At 43.7% G+C, this 25,221-nt stretch overlaps 2 protein-coding genes across 2 annotated transcripts; both read right to left on the reverse strand.

The window, feature by feature from the left end:
* Positions 1-521: 521 nt before the first annotated feature.
* SELENOS (selenoprotein S) lies at positions 522-7,030 on the reverse strand. The gene is made up of 7 exons (XM_014341605.5): positions 6,843-7,030; positions 6,042-6,176; positions 4,741-4,847; positions 4,078-4,167; positions 3,906-3,981; positions 2,254-2,346; positions 522-1,135 (listed from the first exon to the last, which is right to left on the reverse strand). The coding sequence occupies exons 1-6, from the start codon at positions 6,916-6,918 to the stop codon at positions 2,267-2,269; spliced, it is 564 nt and encodes a 187-aa protein (XP_014197091.3). The 5' UTR covers positions 6,919-7,030; the 3' UTR covers positions 522-1,135; positions 2,254-2,266.
* A 3,978-nt stretch (positions 7,031-11,008) lies between these two features.
* SNRPA1 (small nuclear ribonucleoprotein polypeptide A') lies at positions 11,009-25,221 on the reverse strand. The gene is made up of 9 exons (XM_003828436.5): positions 25,032-25,221; positions 22,575-22,722; positions 21,520-21,598; positions 17,203-17,249; positions 16,455-16,557; positions 15,761-15,840; positions 15,273-15,348; positions 14,514-14,607; positions 11,009-11,281 (listed from the first exon to the last, which is right to left on the reverse strand). The coding sequence occupies exons 1-9, from the start codon at positions 25,111-25,113 to the stop codon at positions 11,223-11,225; spliced, it is 768 nt and encodes a 255-aa protein (XP_003828484.1). The 5' UTR covers positions 25,114-25,221; the 3' UTR covers positions 11,009-11,222.

Consider the following 25,221-nt stretch of genomic DNA (forward strand, 5'->3'; position numbering starts at 1 on the left):
ATATTAGTCAGGCTGGTCTCGAACTCCTGACCTCAGGTGATCCACCCATCTTGGCTGGTGGGATTACAGGCGTGAGCCACTGTGCCTGGCCACATAACTGTTTCATTAGCTGCAAGAAGCTTCCCACACCTTGATGACTTAAGGCCTTTGGCTAATATGAACACAAGGATGAAGAAGACTACAGCGAGTAGGGTTGTGGACCAGTTACTAAGCCCATCTAAGCTTCAGTTTCCAAAAACCAAGGTTAGTAACATACCCATTTCATAGGATTCTAGGGGGATCAAATAGAAATGGACACTCCTGCCACGTGGTAAGTGCTCTTCAATGCTATTACACAATGCAAGTTTCCCCTCCCCTCCATTATCTCCTAATCATTCTCCCTGACACCCTCCTTCCACCCCCACCAAAAGGTGCTAGATGCAAGGGGGCATGCAGAATTCAAGCACTGTTTCTTCCCACGAAAAAAAATCAGGTTTCAAGGTAGTCAGTCACATCTAATAGTGAACTTAAACATACCCCTCTACTTTTTGTCGTTTATTTCTATTTATAACAAACTCGTGTTGAGGGCTCTTGATGGACGGCAGCAAGGGAGCTGCTCTGCTGCATATGAAACCCCGACCCAGAGCCCCTCTCCTTATGCAATGTGTAGTTGACAGCCACTTCACAAACATTTTCAGCTACAGAAAATATATTCAAGGAAGAATGTTAAAAAGTTTCCTTATAACCTACAAGGGGTTCTCTCTAGATGTAAACAAATCTGGATGAAATATTTTAATCCAAGTATACCATTTCCCACGTCGTAGATCTTCTGTGCTGGTGGGAGCAATCCAGTTACACACCGGAAGGGGAGTGAGGGTCCCAGGGCTTCCCCACACCTCACAAGGCCCACCCTTGTTTCCACTGACCCTCTCTTTGACCTGAAACCCCCAATTTCCTCCACAGGCAAAACAAAACTCAAATCTCTCTAGACTCAAAGACTTAAGACTATGCCAACCTATTTGTTTGTAATTACACTGCTCAAGGCTCCTGTTTCCTCTCCTTCAGCCATTCTCCAGTGCGCTCCTCAAGAGATTTTAAGTCTCGCACAGCCAGACTGTATTTCCCTTGGTCAAGAAGCAACCACGGAATATTCTACCTGCAGGAGATAACAAATGTTGACTAATTTATGTATGAGACCATTCTATAGTACTTTTGTAGCTAATTACCCCCTATTCTGAAGGTTAATGTTTTTCCTTCTGATGATCTAGACGGGGTCCACACACTACAGCATTCAGCCCAAAACCAGCCCATGAGCAGAGAATCTTTTTTAAAAACAATCCTTTAAAAATATAAAAACCTAAGACTATGTGACAGAGATCATATGTGGCCTGTAAAGTCTAAAATATTTACTGTTTGGCTCTTTATCCAAAACTGCTGATAGTGCCTCTGGACAAGAGCGTAAAAGATGAGTCATGGCGTAAGGGAATAACTGAGAGGTCACGTAGAAACCTGGTCAGCCTATGAGGAACCTTGAGGCGCGATGTTTCTTTATCCCAGTAATTCGGCAACTCGACTCCAAGCACCCAATTTTGTGGATGAACCCCAAGGAGTCTGTCAACTTTCAAAATCACGGCAGCTGTCTGCCACTTGCCAGACTTATTTTGGGTGAGTAATAATAAATAGAGAAATAAGTAATAGTTGGAGGTTGTAATAAAAAGCTATTTAATGTTTGATAGACAAATTGAAGTCCATAAATCTCCTTGAATAAAGATGCTAAAAATGTTATTCTCGTTTTTTAAATAGCTTCGTTTTTACAAAGTTCTGTACATAAAAATAAATATACAGAAACAAACCCCATCAACTGACCACATCAGTAATCCTCACTGGTGGGCTCACCATTGATAAGGAAGACATCATTCAACGCAACCTGTCACAGAGACTGTCCTAGCAGCAAGGATTTCTAACCTCAAAAGAACATTACTAGGCCTCTTTTATCAAGATTGCTAATCATCTAGAGGCCTTTACCTACCAACTAGCAATTAACCATGAAATCAATGAATGCAATCACTGTCTCCAAGTAGAATGTGACCAATGACCTCATGCCTAGAGGCAACATCTATACCTTTTGCTGACTGGAGCCCTGACATATGCAGGTGTAGTTAGGAACGGAAATCAACCCCACCTCCCCTTGGCTAGTCACTGTGAAAAGCGTGCGTAAGGCAATTGAATCGAGGGTTAAGGGTTCATCTTGCTAATGTCAAAAGTGACACTAACAAGATTCTTAGCCTCATCCGCCAGATGACGGGCCTCTGCGTCCAGGTCTCCAGGAGCAAGCTCCGCCTCCTTCACCAGACAACGGGTTATAACCTGGGAGGACAGAAAAGAAGCACAACAGCATTGACAAAAATCTGAAAATCTGGGAACACTGTATATCCACAATAAAATTATGAGAGTGACACACAAAGCACTGCAAAGATACAGATCCGAAGGGACATTTAAAAAAACCTTTTAGCTATGTGAAAAAAAAAAAACCTTTATATTGTGATTGCCATTTGAACTGATTTTCTGGTGGGGAAAAAAGTCATTCAGCTTCTTTGTCCCAACCTTCGAAACACATGCAAAAGGGTCACCAAAAAACTCTCTCAAGAGGGCCTGATTTAAGTATATGAATCCTCCTATCACAGTGCTTATTAAAACTCATACATTCAAATAAGGGCTGTTCAAGCTACAGAAAACAGATTAAAAAAAATCAAAAGAGTCAAACTTGTCACTTCTACCAGTCAGAACGGGGTCATCTGTATCCTTCCCTACCCCCCACCACCCCACTCCCTCGTGAGCTTCCCAAAGTCAGTGCACAACTGGTAACCTGGTTGAGTGCTAAGGTTCTAGGGCCAGCCAGAACTTAAATGTTACTTTTACTCCTTACAGTGGAATCTTTGGGCAATTAAACCCTGTGCCTCAGTTTCCTTATTTGTAAAGCCAGGCTAGTCAAAGTCCCAGCTCAGAAATGCTGGGGACGCTGAAAGAGGCCGTGCAGGCAAGCACACCCCGCATTCCATCTTCTACGATTTCCATTCCTCTCCTAAATATCACCTCTATGTGTCTAAAAATAAGCTTCCGGCAGGACCATTTAAAAATAGCATTTTCTTTCCAGATGCATCACCTTCTCTACAGCAAGCCAGGTTTAGTCTTCTGACACAAAGGGGATTACAGCTCAGCGTTTAAGGTCAGCCAAGTCTGTGGCCCTGCTGCCTTGGAGCCCATGCCCCAGTCTTTCCTCAGTCCTCAAAGACACCATCAGGGCCTCTGCGGTGCCCCTCTCCTCCTAGGGAGGATACAAAATCTTCCGCCTTGGTTCCTACAGTGTTCTAGTGTGTTTGTTCTTTCCTTCCTCAGCAGTAACTTGCAACTCTTAGCCAGAATCACCAAGGATTGCTTATTTTCGTTTGTGAGTCCCATCTTCCCAGATTTGAAATTCTCAGGGATGGGATGAAGACAGACTGCTGTGGCATCATCCAGAGTCCCCGGGGCAGTGCTGCACACAAGAAAAAGCTTTGGATGAGCATCTGTCTGCTACTCCTTGTTATTTGCAAGAAACAAGGTGGTCCCGGCTAGAAAGACCAAAACCACTGTGTTCCAGCTCCTTGACACTCATCTGAAGATTAGCAGACAATTCCTCACCCTACTTAGCTCTCCCTCTACAGGGCTGCAGAAGGATCAAGTTAGAATACTATAAGTACAATCCTTCTAAGTACTTAGTGAGGACCTAGGAGGTGATTTGCATCTGTTTCCTTTATTGAATCTTCACAATCCTAAGGAATTAGTCTTAATTTATGGACAAAGAAACAAACAATCTTGTTCCTAAAAGGTAACTATATCCTGTAAGTGATGAAAATCTGTTAACATTTGACATCAGTGGTGCTTACCTCCTCCCCGCAAAGGCTTTCTGTCCGATTTCCGTTTCAGGACAGATGAAGTGGAAGGCCCAGGACTGTCTTCCTCCTGTTTGAACACACACAGTAGTGTAAGAAGCAATTAAAACATTCTACTTGGCAATCTTCATCTACCGCATGCCAGCCGGCCAAGGTCTCCAGTCACCTGGGGCTTCTTTGCATTTCCTTTGCAACTTTTTCCCTCTTGCATGCTGTCCCACATTTCAATCTTCTGTCTCCTTTTTTCTTCTTCAAGCTGAGAAACAATCACATTTTACAGAAAGAATTCAGAAGCTGCCATTTCTCTCAAAGACAAAGCTAACTCTGATAATTCTTAATTTAAATGTCTTTCAGGACAAACTTCACCTTCGTTTTCTTTAGTTAATAAAACTGTTGTGATCTGGTAGTGTGAGTTTAACTCACATAGAGCAGCTTTGGTTTTTGTACACTATTAAAGAAAGCAAAATGTTTCATGAAAAAGATTACTGACTCCATTCTTCTGAAACTCACTCCTGTCAGGACATTTTTGGTAATGGGGAAGACACAGGCACATGCACACACACACTCACATGCTCCCTGCTCCAGCCTGTCCCTCCCTTTGTGCTCTGGACCTTTCATGGTAACATATTCACACATCTAGTGTTCCCTAACAATCGTGTATTCTTCTTGATATCACCAATACTTACATGGTGGGAACTGAAATGCTTATTGAATCTAATGGGATAGGACCTGGTCCTAGAAGCTTATAGACAACACACACACAGGCATCGTTAGCCGCTAAACCTCAGACAATTTCTGTGCACACATTCAAACTGAAACCAGTTCACACCTGTTTCAGTTTTTCCTTATGCTTTTCAACTTGCGCATTTAGTTCTTCTTGCATTTTCAGTCGAGCAGCTGCTACAGCTTCTTGTCGTTTAACAACAACATCAGGTTCTAAAATGTCAGAAAAAAATGGAGATAAAGCACTGTGTACAATATAAAATAGAAACTTTTGAGTGTCCATATTATTAAAAGTATAAAGAGGTATGGATATCAGACAATGAAACAACATATTTTTACATAAATACTCCTAATCCCTCTGCATACATTTTACTGCTTCAGGGGGCAGGGGTCTGTTGCTGAGCCACGGATTTTAGCCCCAAATATCTACATCACCAGAAATCTGTTAGAAATGCCAATTTCTGAGCTCCCCTGAGCAATTCCGATTCATAAAGCCTGGGATAGTGGCCACACAGAGCACATCTTGGATACCTCAGTGACACCCACAGTCTCTAGGTTGACTAGAATCCTGGAAGACTACCAAGGAAATATAAAGTTTTCTAAATCATTATCCATCCCTTAATTAGCGCAGAAGATTCTTAAGTATTTGTTTCTACAGAAAAGAAAAATCCTTCCAAATAGCATTATGAATAGAAATGAACTCATTTCTATTCATAATGTCTACTCATAGAGTCTCGCTCTTTGCGACAAGGCTAGACTCCATCTCATAGAAAAAAAAAACAAAAAGAAAGAAAAGACAGTCTCACTCTGTTGCCCAGGCTGGAGTGCAGTGGCACAATCTCAGCTCATTGCAATCTCCACCTCCCAGGTTCAAGCGATTTCTCCTGCCTCAGCCTCCCTAATAGCTGGGATTACAGGTGCCCGTCACCACGCCCCACTAATATTTGTATTTTTAGTAGAGACAGGGTTTCACCATGTTGGCCAGGCTGTTCTCGAACCCCTGACCTCAAGTCATCCGCCTGCCTCGGCTTCCCAAAGTGCTGGGATTACAGGTGTGAGCCACCGCGCCCCGCCGAGAACCATATACTTCCTACTTTTTTTTTTTTTTTTTTTTTTTTTTTTTAAAGACAAGGTCTCAATCAATTGCCCAGGCTGGAGTGTAGTGTGGCCCGAGCATAGCCCACTGCAGCTTTGACTCCCTGGACTCAAGTGATTATCCCGCCTCAGCCTCCTGAGCAGCTGGGACTACAGGTGCCTGCCGCCACTCCCGGCTATTTTTTTTTTTTTTTTTTTTTAAATAGAGACAGAGTCTTCCTGTGTGGCCCCTCTTACTTTTACTAAGAGACTAACTCTTAATATAAAGGAGGTGCAAAACCACCGCTTTCATTTCGGTTATCAGGCACTAACCCACAGCAGCCGCAGCTCGGTCCAGCTGCCTCTGCCTCAAGGCTCTTAGCCGGGCGGAAAGCTTCTGAAAGACCACGTAGAGCAGGATGCAGCTGAAGACGATGTACCAGCCATAGGTGGCCAGCAGGGAGCCCACTGAAAAGAAAAACAGTTTTCAAAAAACTAAAAATGACACTACTAGTTGACCTTTCCATAAGACTCAACAAACACAAAGTGTTAACTCCTGCCCTCAAAGCCTTCATGGTCTAGGCTGAGGAAAAAGCCTCCTAAGTAGATCGTTAAAACACGAACTCAAGAATGCGACAATTCAGGGATCACTGAGAAGTGAGACTTCCCAACCATCTGGGGAGTCGGGGGCAGTTAGAGTGTGGAGGGCACAGCAACTGGGTTTTGAAGAATGAAGAGCAACTAATCTGAATCAGGAAGGCAAAGGCCTTTCAGAGCCACATATAAAGGGGTGACAGCGCGGGGAGTCAGGAGCGTGTATGGGGCTGTGTGGGACGGGTCCCAAAGGCAAACGCCAAGGCCCGAGTGACCCCAGTAACTACCACAGGAAGGGCTTGGTTCGCAAAAAAGACTTGCGCAAACAAGGGACAGCCGAGCCGCCCAGGGAAGTGCGGCTCCCGAGAAGCCTCCGCGCAAGGTCCGGGCCTGCTGCCCAAGGTCCGCGTAAGCGCCAACGCCCGACCGTTCCCAGGCCTCCCAGGCTCCGGCGCCCGGTGCAGCGGAGGACGACCCACCGATCATGGCTGCGCGTCGCAAAAGTGGCGGCGCGCGCCCTGCTGCCCCGCAACGACTCACCCGTGGTGTGCAGGAAGCGCAGCCCCTCGGTCTCCAGGGCCGGCCGCGCGGACAGGGACTCCTCTTGGCGTTCCATGACCGCCGCCGCCGCCGCCCAGCCCGGCCGCCGCGCCTCCAGCCGGGCGCTTCCGGTGCGCTCCTACGCACACGTGGCGCGCCCGGACGCGTTCGTGGTCCCGGCCAATCGCAGGCCGACCCCGCCCCGTCGCTGGGCCAAACGCAGGGGGGCGTGGCCGAGGGGCGTGGCGGGGGAGAAATCCCGGCTACGCTCGCTGGGGCCGGGACAGCGCGTGTGGGAACGTTCTGTGCTATCTCTTGGCTTGAGTCGGGGGTGGAGGACGGACCTCTTTCACGGATTTCTTACCGAATTTCTACTTTCTTTCTTTTTTTTGCTAATTGGACACTGAAGCCAAGGAAGTCAGTGGTCGCCCGGAAGCAGGATTTGCACCCACATCCTTGCCCGGGGCACATTGGACAACAGGGCTCAGTTGGTTGACGACTCCCAGCATTTGAGGGTTGCAGCCAAAGTCCACCCCAAGTGAAGACACGAAATGTGAGCAGCCTCCTGCTCCTGCTGCTGGTGATACCTTTCAGGCCAAGAAAGTCCCCACCGATCCTCAAGGTTCTTTCTCCAAAATCAAAGCCTTTTAGGAAAGAACGATCATAGTAACTGCTCTAACCTGTGTTTGAATTATACTGTATCACCACAAGACACGATCACAGTTACTTATAATAGTGTCCTGGCTGTGTTCCTCTGCCTGCAACGCCGTCCCGCACCCTCTTCCACCACTCAAACGTCACCACCTTTATGGTGACCATAACCATCCTATTTGAAATGTGACCTTGGGTTTTTCTGGAGCATTTGAAGTGCACATACCTAGCTGTGTTTCAAAAGGAGGGTTGGGAATTGGGAATAGAACTGAAAAAATAATGAACAGGTGACAACATCCGAGTGCTGCGTCACCACTGTCGCCAGGAGCAGTGTGGGGAAGGCAAACCATGACATGAAGCGTGAACGCAATCAGTGTTTCTTCAATGCAGGTTTGCCAAGAAGTTCCTCAAGGGGGACAGCTGCAGGGATTTGAGCACTGACCTCATCAAGCTTTCCCAGCGGTGTGTTCAGAAAGCAATAAAGGGGACCTGGCATTCATGAGCCATAGCAAAGAGAAGCCTGAAAGCTCTTCTTCCCTGTTGGCCACCTTGAAAATGGACTCCTCAAATGAACCGAGGACTCTGGATGTTATCCATAAAGGCTGTGAAGATAGCTTATCGATTTAATGAGGAATTTTAGGAGGGAGAATTTCCTTCTTCATGTTTGCCTTTCTGTTGTAAAAGGTGATGAGCCATCACCACTCTTTGCTTTGCTACAGATGATTTCTCACTTGCTCTGGCATCTTGCAGGAACATTTATGTGCTAAATTGAATGACTTCTATGGAATTAGTTGCAATTCTCAGTCCCAGATTAGCTTTAAATCTGCCTTACATCTAAATACTGATAAACTAGACAGGATGAGCAGGGTTGCCTCAACTATTTTGTTAGGCTGTGAAGGACATTAGGTATACCGTACTGGGGTCACAGTTCATGGAAAAAAATGGTTAGGGCCTCACTTTTCTCTCAGGAAACTCATACCAAAACAGTTTCAATCAATGCTTGGGAGCAGTTTTATGTTTATATAGTAACTTAACAGGATGGTTTAACACAAGAGTTCCCCATCTTGACAAGGTGTCAGATGAAGACTTGAGAGCTTCAAGAATGTTGCAGTGGGCCAGGAGTGGTGGCTCTTGCCTGTAATCCTATTGCACTTTAGGAGGCTGAGGCAGGAGGATCACTTGAGGCCAGGAGTTCAAGACCAGCCTGGGCAACACAGCGAGATCCCATCTCTACAAAAAAATTTGGCCAGGCACGGTGGCTCACGCCTGTAATCCCAGCACTTTGGGAGGCCGAGGTGCATGGATCACCTGAGGTCAGGAGTTCAAGACCAGCCTGGCTAACATGGTGAAACCCTGTCTCTACTAAAAATACAAAAATTAGCCAGGTGTGATGGCGGGCGCCTGTAATCCCAGCTACTAGGGAGGCTGAGGCAGGAGAATCGCTTGAACCTGGGAGGCAGAGGTTGCAGTGAGCTAAGATTGTACCACTGCACTCCACAGCCTGGATGACAGAGCAAGACTGTCTAAAAAAGAAAGAAAAGAAAAAAAAAAAAAAACACAAAACTTAGTTATGGAAGAAGATCCTAAATTGCAAAGATTTGTTGTTGCCGGCTTTCAATCCATGTCAATGAATTCAAGTCAACGTGCACAGTATAAAAATGCCAAAATGTTGCATCTGATTAAATGAAGGGAACGTTTGCTTTATTTGCCTTGTTTAGCTACCTTATCCTGTAATGTCTGTAATCACAAAGATGGAATAAATTGTAACATTTTAGGTTCTATCATTAAAAAAAGGCAACAATCCTTTTCACTCAGGACTTTGCGATATAAAATGGAAACCAGTATTAACTCATGAAAATAATACACATTCTAAGCATATAGAAAACCAAAGTATCCTTGTACACTATTGTGAACTATTGTATACGTATATACATATAATGCATATATTCCACTAAAATCTAATAGATATTATTTGAATGCATGGATGATGGCTTTTCAGTTCCTAGCACATTGATCTTATGGTCCTATTGATAGAAGTTACTCATCCTAGCCAGGAATTTGTTACCTTTGTCCCTTAAATCAGGTGTTATAACCTCACCTGGCTTGGCTTGTCTAGAACTGGAAAGGTATTTCAACAAACACTTTGCTCAATGTAATTGCTCAGGTATGATTTGCAAAAAGAGGACAAAGGTGGACAGTAACCAGGGCTGCCACCTGTCACTGACTGTTGTAGGCTAAATGATTGGCCGAGGCTGAACGAGTGGCCCTAATTCGTCACTCCTTCTCACAGCCATATCCTTGCTATGGCAAGGTCAAAGGAGTATATTTCCCCATCATCCTTTGACTTTGTACTTGGCGAGGTGGCTTGCTTTGGTTAATATCAAGTGGGCAGAAATAAGTGTGTCAGTTTTGAGTGTAGGTAGGCCTTAAGAAGCTCCTAGTGTTTACTTCTTGTGCCTTTGCCAGGTGAGCTGGCTTATCTGAGACCTGTAAAGAAACCAAGCCACCCCAGTTAATCCAGACCTACAGTGATAAGCAGAGCCAACTACATAATAGTGTTGTTGATTAAAACCCCTGAGTTTGGCCGGGCGCGGTGGCTCACGCCTGTAATCCCAGCACTTTGGGAGGCCGAGGCGGGCGGATCACGAGGTCAGGAGATAGAGACCATCCCGGCTAACACGGTGAAACCCCATCTCTACTAAAAATACAAAAAATTAGCCGGGTGTGGTGGCGGGCGCCTGTAGTCCCAGCTACTCGGGAGGCTGAGGCAGGAGAATGCTGTGAACCCAGGAGGCGGAGCTTGCAGTGAGCCGAGATCACGCCACTGCACTCCAGCCTGGGGGACAGAGCAAGACTCTGTCTCAAAAAAAAAAAACAACAAACAAAACCCTGAGTTTTCGGGTGGATTGTTATACAGCATTATTGCAGCAAGAGCTAACTGATAAAGTGCCAAGCTTTTCACAAAAGTATATGCAACAAGATGGGATTAAGACTGTCGTGGCTAAGGGGGATCAGATAGATGGCAATGAAACAGTAGTGTTCTTCAAATATGAGTAACTTACGCCCCTTTCAACAAATGTTCTTGTAGACTCTCCATATGACCTTTATGTTAACTATGTACATATATAAAACTAAAGGCTGGGTATGGTGGCTCAGGCCTGTACTCCCTTGGGAGGCCAAGGCGGGAGGATCACTTGAAGCCAGAGTTGGAGACCAGCCTGGGGGGGGAGAAAAAAACAAAAAACATAGCCAGGTTTGGTGGGACACACCAATCAATTTCAAAAATGGAATCATTTCAGTTGTGCTATCAGAAGCCGGAGCGACAGGTAAGTCTGCACTAACAGAAGGGCTATGTGGGAGTGGAAAAGGCGGCCTTCCTGGCATGTGTCACGACACTGCAGGAGCCAGACGCTAATCCAGCCCAGGAAGCCTACCGAGAAAACGCTGCCCTCCTGCATTTGCAATTTCAACGTGTCCTTAGACCTCACTGCAAATGCACCATGATGACACACAACTTGGTAGCACAGTGGGTGGAGTTTATTTTTATAATTTGTAGAAAATTGACATTTAGATTTCAAAACTTATATTACAAAATTATCAGCAGCAGTCTTAAGCATTTCAACAATGCTGATAGATTCCACTTTGCTAACACAAACAAGGCTATTATACCATGTTCGAAAAGCAAGACTTGTTCCAAGAGGGCCTATTATTATACATCTGCCTCACTGCTCAGGACCCGTTTGTGACTGTGTCTTCTTCCATCTCTTCTTCACCATCATCAGTGGGCCCTAAAGAAAACCACCAAAGCAAAAGTAGTATCAATTTTAGAGAATCCATTCCCTTAGCATGCAAGTGTTTGTTCTGTGGCCACTGTTTGTTACACACTGAAGTAGGTACAAAAAGATCAAAAGCAGCACCTGCCTTTGAGGAGCTTATCGTCCAGGGATGGTCTAGTCTGTCTTTGGCAGGTACTGGAAGGGATGCTCAATTTCAAAGGAAAAGGGTCACAAAGATTTCAAAATTGTTGCCTCCCATTGTAGTTGATAATAATTCATTTTTGGTGAAGGTAAAGCCTATACTCATGTGCTTTTCATGGCACTACCGTAGGCAAAGAAACCAGAAATACTCAAAAACATCTGGGCACCTACTACATGCCAGATACTGGCAACAGTTCAATGACTTTATTGTCTCTAAATTAGGGAAATATGCCAACAACTACCAAAAAATGTTACATTTGTTCAACAATTTATGGCAGGTATTTTGCTCAATGTATTCCAGGGGGAAAAAAAAGTTGTCACTCCTTCAATTGTTTGGGAAACAATTGTTACTGTTGACTTAATGTCTGACTTAACATCAGTCAGCTGAATTATTGTATTGGTTTCATCATTCCATCCTGTGCAATCGGCATTTTGATTGACGGGCATGAAGAAAATCTGGCCACACAGGCACACAGTTAGAAAAGGGAGGAAGATTTTAACAGCCTGTGCAGATGATGGTGGATGCTCTTTTTAGATACTACGCTAAAACTTGACAAATGGTAGCTTCCTCAAGGTTAGATGGCAGTGTAAAAGTCTGAAACCTTATCAATGAACTTTTCATACTCTTACTTGGTTTATCTTGTACTTTGAACAAATCTTTTAACCGTACATGATTTCGTATCATTTGGAAAACTGTGGTTCACCGACTTTGCAGATCTTCCAAACGTTGAGCCATGTAATTACACAACATCAAAAATGTCACACCCATTAATTCACATGCACATAACATTACTATTGAGTTCCCCAGAAAAGTCTTAAAGTACTGGGAAGCTGGCAGGTTACGGCAGTGGATACAAGTTTTCTAAATTTTAATTTTTGCTTCAAACTTTGAATTTTCAATTGTTTTCCCTGAAGTGACAGGCTCACTTCATCATGTTTGAGAAGACAGGTAGCTGCCTCTCAACTGAAACAACTGCACCAGTGCATGGAGATAACCACCTAACTCAAGAATGCAGACATGTGCACCCCCTTTCTGTCACCCAGAATATCAAAGAGACGTGTGCCCGAGGAGTGATATTTAATTATCTTTACTGCTGCATCCAGGACACTCTTAAGTGAAACTGGTATGCACGCTACTGGGAGTGCAGAGCAGGGAAGAATGTAACAGCTATTATTTAGGCTGCTGCCTTGACTCCTACTGAGGTACCCGCAGTTCTACCCACTATTGCTCCATCAGTGCAAATGTTCATACTAAAGCAAGTAACACCTTGGTGTTATTAGATGAAAACAGTCTTCGGCCAGGCGCGGTGGCTCACGCCTGTAATCCCAGCACTTTGGGAGGCCAAGGCAGGTGGATCATGAGGTCAGGAGATCAAGACCATCCTGGCTAACATGTGTTTTTAGTAGAAACCCTGTCTCTACTAAAAAAAAAAAAAAAAAAAAAAAAAATACAAAAAGTTAGCCATGCGTGGTGGCGGGCGCCTATAGTCTCAGCTACCCGGGAGGCTGGGGCAGAAGAATGGCATGAACCCAGGAGGCGGAGCTTGCAGTGAGGTGAGATTGCACCACTGCCCTACAGCCTGGGCTACAGAGCGAGACTCCGTCTCAAAACAACAACAACAACAACAACAACAACAACAAGAACAACAACAACAAAACCAGTCTTCACCTTACAGACTCCCAGAGGCCCACAAACCATACAGTAGAGAATTACTGGTCTTAAAAAATTTCTTTTTGGCTGGGCACGGGGCTCACGCCTGTAATCCCAGCACTTTGGGAAGACGAGGCAGGTGGATCACGGGGTCAAGAGATTGAGACCATCCTGGCCAACATGGTGAAACCCTGTCTCTACTAAAAATTAATTAGCCGGGCACGGTAACAGGTGCCTGTAATCCCAGCTACTTGGGAGGCTGGGGCAGGAGAATCGCTTGAACCCGGGAGACGGAGGTTGGCGTGAGCTGAGATCGCGCCACTGCACTCCAGCCTGGGCAAAAAGAGCAAAACTCCGACTCAAAAAGAAAAAAAAATGTCTTTTTAATTTTTAGCTCCCAGCTCAAACATTATTTCCCTAGGAAACTTCCCCAAGACAGCAGTCTAAGTGGCTGTCCCCAGTTACATTCATATCAAAACTTGTAAGATGTATTTCAGTATTTTTTTTATTTTATATTCCTAGTGCCCCACATGCTGCCTAGCATAAAGTAGGCATTCAAATGTTAGAACAGTTACCACTTATCAAAAACTTGCTAATGTTGAGCCTTGTGCTATGTTCAGTCTCTTAGCCTCTCGGCAACCTTTTGAGGTTTGGTACTATTGTTATCTCAGATTTAAAGACGAGGAAAGACTTGAAGAAACTTGTCCAAAGGCAGAGCTGGTGAAGCTGAGATTTGGGCCTCGGACTGCTTGGTTCTAGAGCCTGTGTTCCTAACTACTGAGGTATTATGCACACACGCAAATATATATAGGTAAAAGTCCACATGGCTATCGCTAGTGTTCAGTGCACTCCATGGCTGAAGTAATGCTAGCTTCAACTTTTACATAAAACCCCCCACAGTGCTGTAACTTAACTTTCTTCATGAAATACTTTAAAAAAAATTTTTTTTTTTGAGCTGCAGTTTCGCTCGTTGCCCAGGCTGGAGTGCAATAGTGCGATCTCGACTCACCACAACCACCACCTCCCGGGTTCAAGCTATTCTCCTGCCTCAGCCTCCTGAGTAGCTGGGATTACAGGCATGCACCACCACCCCCGGCTAATTTTGTATTTTTAGTAGAGATGGGGTTTCTCCATGTTGGTCAGGCTGGTCTCGAACTCCTGACCTCAGGTGATCCGCCCGCCTCAGCCTCCCAAAGTGCTGGGATTGCAGGCGTGAGCCACTGCACCCAGCCCATCAAATACTTTACTTTCAAAGAGCATTTAAAGAGATTTCATAGATTTGATGTAAGGAGGCACTACTCTGGCATTCCAGAGTCACGGCATCTAAATGGTTGTGAGTTACACTCTGAGTGTAACATTAATTTGAACATACAAAGAACACCATTTGCTCACCCGATCTGCGTTCTCTGCCAGGGATCTGACCAGACTGCAGCAACCCCTTCAGCCTCTCCACTTCAGCCAGAGTTGAAGCATTTGCTATGGCATTCTGGAGGACAGAGGGCAATGGAGATGGATGATTAACTTCAACCAAGTATCAGCTACCCAGAAAACTAAGTGTCAATCACCTACAGAAATTCACAGCAACTTCTCCATCAGGAACATTAAACACTTTGGTGTAGGGGGAAGAATGTTATTGGCCCACAAAAATAAAACTAGAAGCCAAACCACAAATTTCTAAAATTGGTGAAGAGATGCAGGCCTTCTTATAAATAATCACTCCACATGTTCTAAAATCGTAGCTAAGTGAAGTAACTATTTGCAATTATGTTACTGAATAATTTAAGGAGGCAATATTATAAAACGAGGGTCCCTACTGATCAGTCAAAAGGATTTGCCAGACAGCAAATCTTCGAAAGTAAAAATTAAGGCAAACACTGAGACAGCATACCAAGGTAAGTAACTGTTCGAAGTGATAAATGCACCTTGGAAAATGAGAAAGACAAAGCTGCCTCCACATTAATTAGCTTGTGTAATTTCAAGTCTGATCAAATGATAACTTTATGCTAGTTTTTCCTTAAACAGAAATATTGCTGTATGCTAATAACTGTGGGAAAATGAAATCTGCAATGTTCGGAACATGTTTATTATCCAGCTTTGTGTTCTGAACCCATCTTAGCTCATTCCAGTCCAAGAATCCTAACACATGATTACCTTGATTGCTTCTACATCCCCTGGAGATGGCCCACCTTTCTTTTTGTCAGTTGGCAAACCAGCACCTGGATTAAAACTTAAGAGGGGGAAGAACATAACTGTTAAACCTAGACCAACAGAAGTTGCTTCTCTTTTACTTTCAAAAGCTTTTGAAAGTAATTCAACCAGTGTAGTATCTTATCTTTGTTAACAAACTGATACAAGAACTCTCTCCTTCAGAAACACCATCCAGTTCATCTTCCTATATAGAAAATAGGATGTACATGGTGTCACATGAAGACTGACTACTGAAATATTTGCTCTGCTAAGCTGGTAGAAATTTCTTGTGATGTATGGACCATTGATGTACATGGACTATAAGCACTCAAATTTAATACCACATTAATATGTCAGAGTTTTTGGTTAATTTTGTAGGAGACGAACTGCCAGACAGATCAGATCATGTTTCTGAAGGTGAAGTAGAGTTAAGTTGGATATCCGTGTCTTACGTTTTGCTTCTCCTGGCAATATCCTTTGCAAGCTGTGCACCCCGTTTGCCCTTGAACATTTTCTCTGCTTCCTGACGCTCCTACAGCGACACCACACACAGAGTTAATGGAAATAGGAATACCACATGCATTTAGATGCATTCCTCAGAAGACATGGAAGCGAACTCTCCTACAGTACTCCGGGCTGGTGAAAATACCAAAAAGCAATTTCAAATTAAGAGAAGACACAGTAGTCTTCTTTCTTTGGTAAAGCTCCCTGAAGAAAGTTCATTCTCCTAGCTCCAAGGAGGGGATCCCAGGGAACTAAGAAGGCAATTAAATGAATAATAAAGTAATGAATTCCTAATAAAGGGAAAAATCATTCTAACACACGGAGCTGCACGAAAGTGGGTTACATTAAGTTCTCCGCTGGGAGCGTATCTAGGCAGACAATCCACTGCTAAGACTGCTCACTGTGGCCTCAGCACTTTGCGAACTTCGGAATAGCCAGCATTACATAAAAGAGCTCCAACTTAAAAGTTCTATCATAAACTCTGCTATTAGAAAAAAATGTGATGTAACATTTTCCCTCCCACTTTTATTACAAACTAATGGTAAAATTTACTCATTTAGACAATTTTAATAATCAGTAATAAAAATATAAAGAAAAACACACAACTCTATAATGACTCACAAGCAACAGATTACTACTTACTTTTAGTTTCACTTTCTGGAAATCCAGTACTCTGACTTGCGGAACTTTATAAATCACATACAATCTGTAATGCTTCTTATTGGTTACCGGATTTCTTAGGATACTACAAGAAAAGGAATAACACAATGGCAAACTTGTTCATGGCACAGCACTCAAGAGGTCTGTTTGAATAGTCTAAGGAACCTATAAATCAAGGGAACATTCACATTCTTCACATTGCAACACTGTAACAATTTAACATTAAGGAAATATATTCAATCTTTCTTTGTAAAAGGCACTTTTTTTTAAAATTATACTTTTAAGTTCTAGGGGACATGTGCACAACTTGCAGGTTTGTTATATATGTATACATGTGCCATGTTGGTGGGCTGCACCCATTAACTTGTCATTTACATTAGGTATATCTCCTAATGCTTTCCCTCCCCCCTTTCCCCACCCCACAACAGGCCCCGGTGTGTGATGTTCCCCTTCCTGTGTCCAAGTGTTCTCATTGTTCAATTCTCACCTATGAGTGAGAACATGGGGTGTTTGGTTTTTTGTCCTTGTGATAGTTTGCTGAGAATGATGGTTTCCAGCTTCATCCACGTCCCTACAGAGGACATGAACTCATCCTTTTTTATGGCTGCATAGTATTCCATGGTGCATATGTGCCACATTTTTAAATTATCTGATTACATTAAGGTCAAGGCTGGTAAAAGTAAAGTTATTTTAAAGGGCTTCATTTTGTCACAATATGTAATTCCCATACCTTAGGTAAGTCAGCGATTTGAGAGATGCCAGAGGGTCCAGATCACCCTGTCAAGCAATAGCCACAGGTAAGAACGCGAATACCACATGCTATTTTGAGATTCTGAAATGGAGAGTGCTTTTGAAGCAAGTTGTCTTTTAATTATTTACTTAATTTTTACTCTCTAGCAACAAGCCCAATACTAGCACATCACAAATGTTTAAATAATTTCTACTGATGAATACATTTGAGCTTCTTAAAATCTTGGCATTAACAGCTTCTGTCTCAATAGCAGGAGATAAAAAATTGCTTTCCTACAGGAATCTCAAAGTGGCTGCTGAGCCATGATTTGGAAAAGAAAACAATGGCAAAGCTGATGGGACTCTGGAGCAACCTATTCACACTGGGAACTGCAAGCCAGAATCTTGGTGTAAGTGGGCTTTCCTGCTAGCGCCAGCTTCAGCATCTAAGAACAACAAAGGCATAGTGTCTTTTGAAAGAAGGTACATTTATCCTAGCTGCCCCTGCAAATCTCTTTAAATAAAATTTGCAGGGACAAGGAATAGTATAGTTTAAAAATGATCGAATTAATGGAAAGAAGGCAGGGTGATTTTTTTTTTTTTTTTGAGACGGAGCCTTGCTCCGTTGCCCAGGCTGGAGTGCAGTGGCGTGATCTTGGCTCACTGCAAGCTCCGCCTCCCGGATTCATGCCATTCTCCTGCCTCAGCCTCCCAAGTAGCTGGGACTACAGGTGCCCACCATGCCCGGCTAATTTTTTTTGTATTTTTAGTAGAGACGGGGTTTCACTGTATTAGCCACGATGGTCTCGATCTCCTGACCTCGTGATCTGCCTGCCTCGGCCTCCCAAAGAGCTGGGATTACAGGCGTGAGCCACCACGCCCGGTGGGCAGGGTGAATTTTTAATCTTCTCCAATTGTTCCATAAAACATAGTGCAATAAGGATAGCAAAAAAACAAAAACCTATGGTTACCAGCTACAACCAAGCTAGATGGCAAGACATTCTGCAGTAACTCTAAAATAGGAACAAGTAGAGACAACCCATGTTGAGAGCAACAAGGCTTGCAGGGTGACGGCCTTTGTACAGGAAGAAGCAGAGGGGAGGCGAGGAGCCATCTTACAAACTGGAGAACTCCAGTGACTGAGAAAAGCAGGCCCAAGACCAGCATGTTCCAATAATGACTACAGGGGTCTGTGATAAGGGCTGCAGGGGCAAGAGCAATTTGGGCCCTCACTCTTAATAGAAATCATGTCCCAACACGGCCCTGCCCTGAAGAGAAACTGCTGGAACAGGCGCAAATTGGGTAGATGGTGGGGAAGGGGTGTGTGTGTGCAAGAGGCACAATGAGAAAAAAAAGTACTGATAAAAACAGGGAGCGCAGAGCCAGAAATTCTCAAAAAGCAAGCTGCCATCTTCAAATATGTCACAAAAACCACCAGAGGGAGCTCTAGAGCTTGATACTGTTTTACCCCCACTGAAGATGATCCAAAAAGGAATAAAGAACAAAGTGGTAACATTTGTTACATACACAGTGTAACACATAATGGCGATGTAGTGATGGGCTTCAAAAAAGAATAAATATGTAACAACCCGAAGGCTGCTGAAATGTTGAAGGTCACTGTACTGTATTAATTAGGAGGGTAAAGGTGTCAAAGTTTAAAATTAAATGTTGAAGGTCATGGTACAGTGATCTTAACATTTAATTTTAAACTTTTATAAATATATGTGTTTTAATTCCTACGATGCTAACTCAAGATTGAAAGAGAGTAATTTCTAAACCATCAGAAGAAAAAATGGAATGACAGAAGGAGAGCATCTACAATAAAGGAGAGAAAAAGGATTGAAGAACGGGTGGGACAGACAGGAAGCCCCAGAACAGAGAGAAGACAAACTGGAACACACCAGTAATTACATTAAATGTAAACAGACTAAATATAAATAATTCACTTAAAAGAGCTTTCAGACTGGATTGTAAAAAATTCCAACCAGAGCTGGGCGCGGTGACTCACGCCTATAATCCCAGCACTTTGGGAGGCCGAGGCGGGTGGATCACAAGGTCAGGAGTTCGAGACCAGCCTGACCAACATGGTGAAACTTCGCCTCTACTAAAAAAAAAAAATACAAAAATTAGCCAGATGTGATGGCGCCCACCTGTAATCCCAGCTACTCGGGAGGCTGAGGCAGCAGGAGAATCACTTGAACCCAGGAGGCAGAGGTTGCAGTGAGCCGAGATCTCGCCACTGCACTCCAGCCACTCCATCTCAAAAAAAAAAAAAAAAAAAAAAAAAATTCCAACCATACAATTTTTAAGAGAGAAATCTAAACTACAAGAGGTACAGACAAGCTGAAAGTAAATTTTGGATGGAAAACGATTTATCATGTATATAACTAACCAAAACAAAGATTGTTTCGAGGTAAAAGAAACCTCAAGGTAAACAGCATTAATAGAGATTGAGGGTCACAACATAATAAAAAGTTTCCGTTCACCAGAAAGATATGAATAATTTAAAATTTGTATGTATCAAATAAGGCAACTTCAAAATATACAAAACTAAAATCGACAGAACTTCAGGGATAGTCAAATCCACTATCATGCTGTGAGATTCTAACATACCTCTCTCAATAACTGATAAGCCCAGTAGTCTTCATTTTTGCAAAGAGCTTTAAATACAACTATAATTTCTCTAACAGCACCTATCATGAGACACATTGCCTATAAATATGTATTTCGGGTTGAATACATCACACACTTCAGAAAGGACATGGCCATGGACCAGTGCTTTCTTATGTTTGTAGTCAAGCATATCCTTGAGAATCTGAAGGATGCTATGGACCTTGTCCACAAGGAAAGGAACACAGTTCATTCTCAACAATCAGGAAAATACGGGAGGAAGGTTAAGTCACAAAATTAAGTTATACGATTTTTTTTTTTTTTTTTTTTTTTTTGAGATGAGGTCTTGCACTATTGCCCAGACTGGAGTACAGAGACATGATCATGTCTCACTGCAGCCTCGATTGATGGCTAGGGCTCAAGCGATCCTCCCACTTCAACCACTGGAATACCTGGGACCACAGATGCACGCTACCACTTTTGGCTTTTTTTTTTTTTTTTTTTTTTTTTGAGACGGAGTCTCTTTCTTTGCCCAGGCTGGAGTGCAGTGGCATGATCTCAGCTCATTGCAACCTCTGCCTCCTGGGTTCAAGCAATCCTCCTGTCTCAGCCTCCCAAGAAGCTGGGATTACAGGCACCCACCACCACGCCCGGCTAATTTTTGTATTTTTAGTAGAGACGGGGTTTCACCATATTGCCCAGGCTGGTCTTGAACTCCTGACCTCGTGATCCACCCGCCTCGGCCTCCCAAAGTGTTGGGATTACAGGCATGAGCCACTGCACCCGGCTTTTCTAAAAAAATTACTTATAGAGAGAGACAAGGTCTCACTATGTTGCCCAGGCTGGTCTAGAACTCCTGGGCTCAAGTGATCCTCCCACCTTGGCTTCCCAAAGTGCTTGGATTACAGGCATGAGCTATGGCACCTGGCCTACAATATAAATTTAAGCATCCAGTGTTTAAGTGAAGAATTTAGGTTACAAAACAATACACAGTATCTCAATCATGTTAAAAATTGGATACACAGAACAGAAATTTAAAAAGCATGAAAACAGTTCCAAGTGGATTGCTCATCTAAGGTGAAGAGTAAAACAAGGTTTCTAGACTGGAACTGTTCAGCAAGATTTAATGCATATCAGATACGTAATCTAAAATTTTCTAGTAGCCATGTTAAAATAGGTGAAACTAATTTTAATAATATGCCGCTTAACCTATTATCCAAAACGTTATCATTTCAACATCGATATAAAAAAATTACTGAGATAGTTTACTTTTTTTTTTTGCACTTAAGTCTTTGAAATCCAGTGTCTATTTTATAGTTCTAGCACATCTCAATTATAAGTAGCCACCTGTAGTTACTGATACTATATTGAACACTGCAATTGTAGAAAACAACATAGGAGTTTATAACCCTGGAATAGGGGAAATTTAAACATCAAAAGGGCTACAATAAAGAAGAAGATTGATTCATTGGACTGCACCTAAATTAGGAACTTCTCTAACAAGACATCCTAAGTCAAAAGTCAAGTAAAAGTAGGAAAATATTGGCAACATACGGCTGCAGAACCCAAAAGGCCCAGATTCTGAATTAAGAAAAAGACAAGAAAGAGGATACTGAGATCATTTTCTAGATTTTGTAAATTTTCTGTAGGAAGCACATAGTACCTTTAACCCCACCCACCAAATACATTTTCCTTCTGTGCAACTTACCAGTTCCACGAGACTATTATTGGTGAGAATGAGTTCTGTCAGACAGGGCAGAGCCTGATCAAGTCCCTCACCTATACGGCTAAAATAAAAATAGAGTCTTAGTAAAAGTGAAAATTAAATAAGCTAACAATTTTATCTACCTCCTTGCTCAGAGGATCACAGAGAGACACTTAGAGATCCTTCTTCCAACACCCTGACAAAGAGGAAACAAAGCAAAAAGAACCCTTTTCTGAGGCCACAGGGTCAGCAACAGAAGTGGGATTTTAGACACTGCCTGGGGCTAATTCTACTGTCATACCATCTAGTGGAACCTGAGAAAAGGTGCAACTCTTGGGTGGCACAAACTACTTAACTCACTTCATGATTTTTTGTGCAGGCAGCACAGAAATACAAATAATTCTGGATTCCCAGCTCAGGTACAAGACACAACAACTATACTATAGGGGAATGGTTAACCTATGAGAAATATTTCTATCTGAAGGAAATCCCACTCACCACCCAGTACCTTTAAAGACATTATCTATACACCAAGTGCTTTTTTTCCAATAAAGTTTACACAGAGCTGATGAAGGCAGGGTCAAAAAAGATCTCAATTTCAATAAGTAACAGTCTAGAAATTAGCTGCAGTTAAAAAAAAAAAAAAAGCAGAGACGCTCAGTCAAAAGTATAATTGTTATCTTTATATATCCTTTTACTATGACCCCTTTGATAATTGTTTTAGAAGCCAAAATGTATACAAAGCAACATGTTTTTAATTAGAAACTTACCATGAAAATAAAAATACATGATTTCTGAACAGATACAAGTAAGACTAGACTAATGCCAGGTTAATCTCTGGATCTCTATAGGAAAAGTGAAGTTCATTTCTCATTTTAAGAAAAAACATGTATTGAATGTGGCTTCCATTATGGAAAAAATATTTTTTCAAAATATAAAAAAAAAAAAAAGAAAAAGAAACATGTAGGTTTAACCGGTAGCACGTGCTACAACTTCTTCAGGAAACACTGCAACATTTACTCTAGGGGAAAAAATTACTTTCCCCTACAGACACGTACCATATTCTGTTGTTGTTCACTAACAACGTTTTCAGTCTTCTCAACAAAGGAAAACCATCCAGTTTCCTGATCTCATTGTCAGAAAAATCAATAGCATCAAACTGGTCTAACGTAGCACCTAGATTTTCAATGACGGGAATTTTATACCCTATAAAACGGAGAAAAAAAAAAAAAAACACAAGAGGTATTAATATAACTAAACAGTTGCCCCTTAAAGCATTAGCTGTATTTCATAGTATCTGACTCCAGGCTTTGATTTATTCAGGAAGTATTACCTAGCACCTATGTCAGGTCACGCATGACTTGCCGCTGTTTAAGATACTAGAGAGAAAACGCTGAACGAGTCTCAAGTCCCCAGTGCCATGAAGCTTACAATCTGATGACAACAAGGACAAGGACAATAACAACGGCTGATACAGGCAGCTAACATTTATAAGAACATTTACAAGGTGCCTCACGCTGTTCTAAGTCGTTTGGGCTAGTTAAGCGGAATCGGCACAACAGGAGTTTACACTTGGAGCTGCTTAGTCTCAGTGCCCAAACGGCGTTCAAACACTGTGGACGACAGTTCTCCACTCTTGCATCTCCACAGGCCAGATTCTTAGCACCCATCAGAGCAGCCTCAACATATCACGACAGTTCTCCCTCCCCTCCCCCAGATCCAATTCAGAATTGAAGATCGATGGTTTACATACAGAAATAAATCTGTGAACACTCAAATGTTAATTTGTCTAATTTGGGCATAATTATTGTGTTAGGCACTATAAGAAAAGAAATATTCCGAAGAAGCAAGGTCTACTAAAAAAAGAACTTACCCAAAGTTAAAGGACACAATTCAGAGCTGTACTACACGTACTGCATCAAAATACGTATTCTCAACACTGCACATGCTCCATAAAGAGAAATGGCAGAGATCATCAAAAGTGGTGAGTTGGGCCGGGCGCAGTGGCTCAAGCCTGTAATCCCAGCACTTCGGGAGACCAAGGCGGGCGGATCACCTGAGGTCGGGAGTTCGAGACCAGCCTGACCAACATGGAGAAACCATGTCTTTACTAAAAATACAAAAAATTAGCCGGACGTGGTGGCGCATGCCTGTAATCCCAGCTACTCGGGAGGTTGAGGCAGGAGAATCGCTTGGACCCGGGAGGCGGAGGTTGCAGTGAGCCGACATTGCGCCATTGCACTCCAACCTGGGCAACAAGAGCGAAACTCCGTCTCAAAAAAAAACAAAAACAAAAACAAAAAACAGTGGTGAGTTGCTCTTTAACTGAACCTTTCTCTAAGAAACTTTATTTCAACAAAATAAAAATACTGGGGGCCGGGCGCGGTGGTTCACGTCTGTAATCCCAGCACTTTGGGAGGCCAGCGGAGGCGGATCACTTGAGGTCAGGAATTCGAGACCAGCCTGACCAACATGGCGAAACCCCGTCTCTACTAAAAATACAAAAATCAGTCAGGCGCGGTGGCTCACGCCTGTAATCCCAACTACTCGGGAGGCTTGAGACACAGGAATCACCTGAACCGGGGAGGCGGCGGTTGCAGTGAGCCGAGATCACGCCACTGCGCTCCAGCTGGGGCGAAAGAGCGAGACTCCATCTCAACACAACACAACACAAAACACTGGGATTTCCCAAAGGTCAGCAAGAAATCTGAGCAGATCCCGCAGCGATGCTGCTCCGAGGCCATAGGTCCCCATGGGAACAAATCTCAGGCTACGACAGCATGGTCTTATCCTCAGAGAAGTTGCTCTATCACGTCCTTTTTAAAGCCATCTCCTGAAATGCCAACTAGCTAGCTGCCCTCCCAGTAACTTACCAAGTCTTGCTAAGGTTGAAATAGTACAGGAATCTGAATGATTGCGAGCGCTTCCACAACTTACACACAGCACCCGGCGGTGCAAGCCTGGGTGACACAGTTCCATTTTTAAAACGTCTTCATATAGGGGAAACGCCAGACAATTAAAGCTACTAAGTAGAAAATACTGGAGGAAACAATCGCGGTTGTTCGGGGACTTAGTTTCCTCCCTCACATTAGGAATAATGAACACATATCCTATCTACGCTCAAAATATCATCTGGCGGCAAGTATTAAGAACCAATCCCTCGCCCTGCACTTGCGTTACAACCATTAATGAGCCGCTCTTCCGGGCCCCCAGAGCCAGCGGCGAGACAGCCAAGCAAGGCCTAACAGGGCCCCACGAGTATGCACCAGGAAGTAATGAAGTCACCCGTGCCTGTCAAGAGGCACGGCGCTAACACAAGGCTCCCAAGAGCTTAACGGGACGCTCATTTGGCAACAACGGCAAGAATCAGGCCCGGCGTTCCCTGCGCAGCCCGGTCGGGGCCCAGACAACCGGCCCGCGGGCCAAGCTCCGGCCTTCGGTGCACGCGGCAAAGCGCGGAAAATAAGGCGGCTCGGTGCCGCCTGGGGACTGGCCGCCCACGCCCCCGGACTCACCCCGGAGGTCCAGCTCCCGGTCGCGCACCGCGTTGGTGTACTGCGCCGCCTGCTCGATCAGCTCCGCCGTCAGCTTGACCATCCTGCAGCCTCCCGTTCCCCCGCGCTGTGGAAAGTCCGTGGCCTCCCGCCAGCGAGACGTCCCAGCGTGCCCCGCGCCCCGCCGCCAGGCAGCACCAATCGCAGCCGC

The sequence above is a fragment of the Pan paniscus genome, chromosome 16 (assembly GCF_029289425.2).
Source record: "Pan paniscus chromosome 16, NHGRI_mPanPan1-v2.0_pri, whole genome shotgun sequence".
NCBI classification, from domain to species: Eukaryota; Metazoa; Chordata; class Mammalia; order Primates; family Hominidae; genus Pan; species Pan paniscus.